Source organism: Sitodiplosis mosellana, unplaced genomic scaffold (assembly GCF_009176505.1).
Source record: "Sitodiplosis mosellana isolate CC-2019 unplaced genomic scaffold, AAFC_SMos_1.0 Smas_scaffold_1, whole genome shotgun sequence".
Classification (NCBI taxonomy): Eukaryota; Metazoa; Arthropoda; class Insecta; order Diptera; family Cecidomyiidae; genus Sitodiplosis; species Sitodiplosis mosellana.
The window spans coordinates 15,126,406-15,130,483 of record NW_022595244.1 but is presented as its reverse complement, the minus strand read 5'-3'; the positions used below and the strand labels follow the sequence as shown (position 1 = coordinate 15,130,483).

Sequence of the window (4,078 nt, the reverse complement as noted above, 5' to 3'; positions counted from 1 at the left end):
TTAAAAAAAAAACGACTATAATTCCATCTAACATTGATTTTCGCTTCATTTTCTCATTTCTTTTTATTCGACTGCATATAGCGGCTACTGCTATATGCAGACGAATTTATTTTATATGGAAATTTTTCGACTGCATTTAGCAGTGGCCTTATTCTTGGCACTTCTTTTATTCTTATTCTTTTATGACTGAACAAATAAGTTGAGTCAAATCTATATACATATATTACATTTAATGTTCGTCACAGTGTGTATCGTGAGTGTTGAGGCATCTTTTAAATCATAGTTCTGTTGTTATGCGCGTCATTTAATTTCTCGCGGCTTGAATATGGTTCTCAAAAATACAGTCTTTGTTCATTTTCCTCATTCATTTTTTGCAAAAGCAGCCAATTTTCATAAATTTCAAAAATATACCCTGGCAAAAAAAACCACATTTTAACATGATGTGCGTGTTTTTCATTGTTCAGACATTATCGATCGATTGAACGATATGTGGCTTAGCGTAATTGGTATGGAAAAAATTGACAAAATATCAAAAAAACTCAAATTTCAATGAAAAATTGAACTCTTCAACATTTTTAGAACTTTCTTTGTTATTTGCTCTGTTATATGTTTGATTCCTTTCGCCTCAAAAGTTGAATTGGTTTGTAAACTAGGGACTCAGCTGAATGTTAGTTATTACATGTTTAGCAATTATTGTTGGAAAGATTTATAATTTGTCGATTTAATGATGATACAGACAGATGAACATTCGATTTTGTCGAGTCGCGGAGCAACCTAGCACCAAAGCCAATAGTAGAAATATAATTGTGAAACTCAAGGCTGAAAAAACATAATTTTTTTATAGATAAAAGCATAGATTTAATTTTCAATCAATTTTTCCTTTATTCAACAAAATTAAAAGCATTCACACAGACACAGTCTAATTTATTGATACATAGAAATTCGGACAACATTAAATTTTCGAATGAAAACTTATGAAACTTTTTCGTAACTTTATGTTTTCGGCGTCCGCATTTAAAGTGTGCACGATCCAGCGCATTTCCAGCATTTATCACAGTCAGAATCTTGGTTACATGTGACATATTGGAAACTTTGTGAATATGATCGAGTTGTGTAGCACCATTCGCCACCAGTCAGGCTGACACCGCACCATGCCCAACAATGGCCCTTCTGACAACCAGCTTTCTCGCTGCACTCAAATGCATTCGTGATTGATTTGGTTACCCAATCAACTCCAACACCGATGCCTGCATCGCCCAATTGACGCTTCGTTCTGTTCAGCCCGGCTTCAAACATCTCCAAGTCTTGAACCGAATTTGCGTTTGGCTTTGCAACCACAACACTGTATGAAACACAAAATGCTGCTAGCACGACTAAAGCAAAAACGACATTCGGTTGAAATGACATCTTGTCAACTGAATTTACTAGTGTTTTGATTCAATAAAGATACTCCTCAGCAAAGATGATTTTAAACCGTTACTTGACTTGAACGCCTTCAATGAACTGAAATCAATTGAACTTATCACTCATTTTATATGAGAATTTTTCAGTTAAAACTTTATCGTCTTCAATAATTTCCTGTTCAAATACATAAACAACTATTCATATTTACATGTTGCCACTGAGAAGATTAATCAGTTAGGGATTCCCATTAATAATTTTACATGATAAGCTCGAAGAACCGGTCGATCTTGATAAAAACAAAATCCGCATAACAAAAGTCGTTGGGTTAATCCAGAGCGATAGTCAACTGTTGTTGAGTGAATGAAAATGTTTTGTTCCACAATTGAGGCTGTGAGAATGAAAATGGCAATACAGGAACAAACATTCTGAAACGCATCAAGAAAAAAAAATCGCAAAAATAAATCATGAGTTCTGATTATGCAAAAGTGAAACATGAATTTACATGGGCAGCATAGGAGGTTCATGGTTCACTTTTGCGTATTCAGAACTCATGATTCACTTTTGCGAATTTTTTTTTCTTGATGCGCTTCAGAATGTTTAATCCTGTATTGCCATTTTCATTCCCACAGCCTCAATTTTGGACATTTTTTGTTTTTATTTACATCAAATTTATGTTTGAGTTTATCAGTAGTCAGGATCAGATTTACAGAATACACTTTTTATTGAATAGTCATTAATTTAAACATGTTAAAACCAATGGTGTGAACACAGTTTCGTTACGCACAGTTATGTTTGAATCAAAATCCATCTTGTAAATAAAGAACTAAATTAATTTTTTAAAAAATACCTAATTTAGAAAATTGTGTTCATTATGGCAGCTACTAATGTGAAAATTGACATTTCAATTGGAAATGATGTCGCAATGTTTGTCCCCTTCGATGGCTCAGTTGTATTGTTAATTGCATTTTCGGTACTATTGAAAAGTGGCTCAGTAACTGTCTGCACCTCTTGTCCTTGGTCGGTAGTTACCTCCTTTTGATCTTGAGCTATGTCCATTGTGGTTAAAATGGAACTTCGTTTGCTGTTGTTAACTGGAACCATTTTCCATTCATCATCTAGCCGATAATCCAAATCCTTGAAGAATGATTGTGAATTTTTGGAACATTTCAGAACGAGTGTTTTCAATTCCTTGTTACTATTCAGAAAATTGGCCAAAGGTTCGATTTCAATGAGATTACAGCCCAATCTCACTTCAATCGAACTGTTAAGATGTAGAGGCAAATTTGGTAGAACATTTTCGGTAAAATTCGATATTGATATTATAAGAGACTTTTGGCCGCTGAGACTTGCCATAAACAAAGCCCATTCGCTGTTAACATCTTCTTCGACCAAAAGTTCAAAATTTTCCAAATTCTTAAAATGGAATTTATCGCTTTTAAAACTTCCACTTAAATCATAAATAGAGGCATACTTAACGCTATCGAACTTAATCAGCGTGCCGTTGTATTGATCCAAATCGTATGGTACATCAAATGAAATGAATTCCAATTTTGGTAGTTTGTCATTCAACATTTTAAGAAAATTGGTTGAACAATCTCTTACTGTCATTTTCTGAATCTGTGGATTGGATTGGAGGAGCCTCAATAAGTTGGAATTAGGTGCATTGAGGTTTAATTCGATTAACTTCGGGTAGTTTTCGTCTAAGATGTATCCATTTGAATAAACCAATGTCAAATAGCGCATCTCAGGGAATAGTTGATTAGAACCGAGTGATTTGTTACTTAATTTCTCCCATACTCCATTGAAAATTACACTCTCAACCTTTTTGAATGGTGTTTGCATGCCGTCAAAGGCTCCTTCGCTACAGTCGTTCACTTCGAATTCCAGCAACGTTTCGGAACAATAAAAATTGACAAAATTACCGATTTCTTTATGCCTGAACACCGGAATGGACACATATTTAATTGCCAGGCTCTTAATTAAATCCCCAAACACGCTCAGGAATCTCTCAGCTAACGAATGATCGATGAGCAATCGGTTATTCCAAACCATAGGTGTTGAAATGTCCGTAATTTCAACTGGTTTTTCTCCATACATCCGCATGAAAATTTCACTTGTTTTGCTTTTAAATTTTCGACCTTGATTCAGAAGAGCAATTAAATTCATGTCGTCAACACTGCTGCCGGAAATATTCAGAGCATTCCTTGTATTACTTGCTATAGATCGATCCAAACAAACACAATATTGAATGATTATGCAAACAAATATAAAAAGAATTCCAAAATTCATTTTTGGAGACGACAAAACATAAAAAACAACTTTACAAAAGACGAGATAGATACGAAGTGACTTCGTTAGCAAAACCTGTTGTTTTATTTCAATTATCATTTGTATGATCTTTTGTCTTATCATATAGATTGCGTGTTGAGGTTCCAAAGTCAGACACTTTGAAATATTGATTGCATCGAAAATTTTATAGAATTTCAAATGTATGTACTTTGATATCGAAGTGAGTTGGTTGCAAACAATAATTATTTCACGTTTGCTCGCAATTGTTTGCTTAAATTTGAATCAAGATTAATTCAGTTCAACACATAGGAATTTGAAATTCCAAATTTCTTGAAGTGGATGCACGAAGTCTTTCCACGAATCAGAGAAGATAATCACTTTGTTA

The 4,078-nt window shown here is 34.0% G+C and overlaps 2 protein-coding genes across 4 annotated transcripts; both read right to left on the bottom strand.

Moving 5' to 3' along the window:
- Positions 1-857: 857 nt before the first annotated feature.
- Positions 858-3,759, bottom strand: LOC129568759 (uncharacterized). 3 transcript variants are annotated; one of them, XM_055447031.1, is made up of 3 exons: positions 2,252-3,759; positions 1,613-1,829; positions 858-1,503 (listed from the first exon to the last, which is right to left on the bottom strand). In XM_055447031.1, the coding sequence occupies exon 1, from the start codon at positions 3,691-3,693 to the stop codon at positions 2,257-2,259; it is 1,437 nt and encodes a 478-aa protein (XP_055303006.1). In that variant the 5' UTR covers positions 3,694-3,759; the 3' UTR covers positions 858-1,503; positions 1,613-1,829; positions 2,252-2,256. The 3 variants fall into 3 exon arrangements, with proteins under 3 accessions (XP_055303006.1, XP_055303015.1, XP_055302998.1); XM_055447040.1 differs by having other exon boundaries at positions 1,613-1,792; XM_055447023.1 differs by having other exon boundaries at positions 1,613-3,759.
- Positions 1,015-1,407, bottom strand: LOC129580360 (allergen Tha p 2-like). Its single transcript, XM_055470704.1, has one exon. The coding sequence runs from the start codon at positions 1,405-1,407 to the stop codon at positions 1,015-1,017; it is 393 nt and encodes a 130-aa protein (XP_055326679.1).
- Positions 3,760-4,078: the final 319 nt, after the last annotated feature.

Excerpts from the sequence above, each read along its gene's own strand:
- LOC129568759 (XM_055447023.1), bottom strand. The coding sequence starts at position 3,693 with ATGAATTTTGGAATTCTTTTTATATTTGTTTGCATAATCATTCAATAT.
- LOC129580360 (XM_055470704.1), bottom strand. The coding sequence starts at position 1,407 with ATGTCATTTCAACCGAATGTCGTTTTTGCTTTAGTCGTGCTAGCAGCA.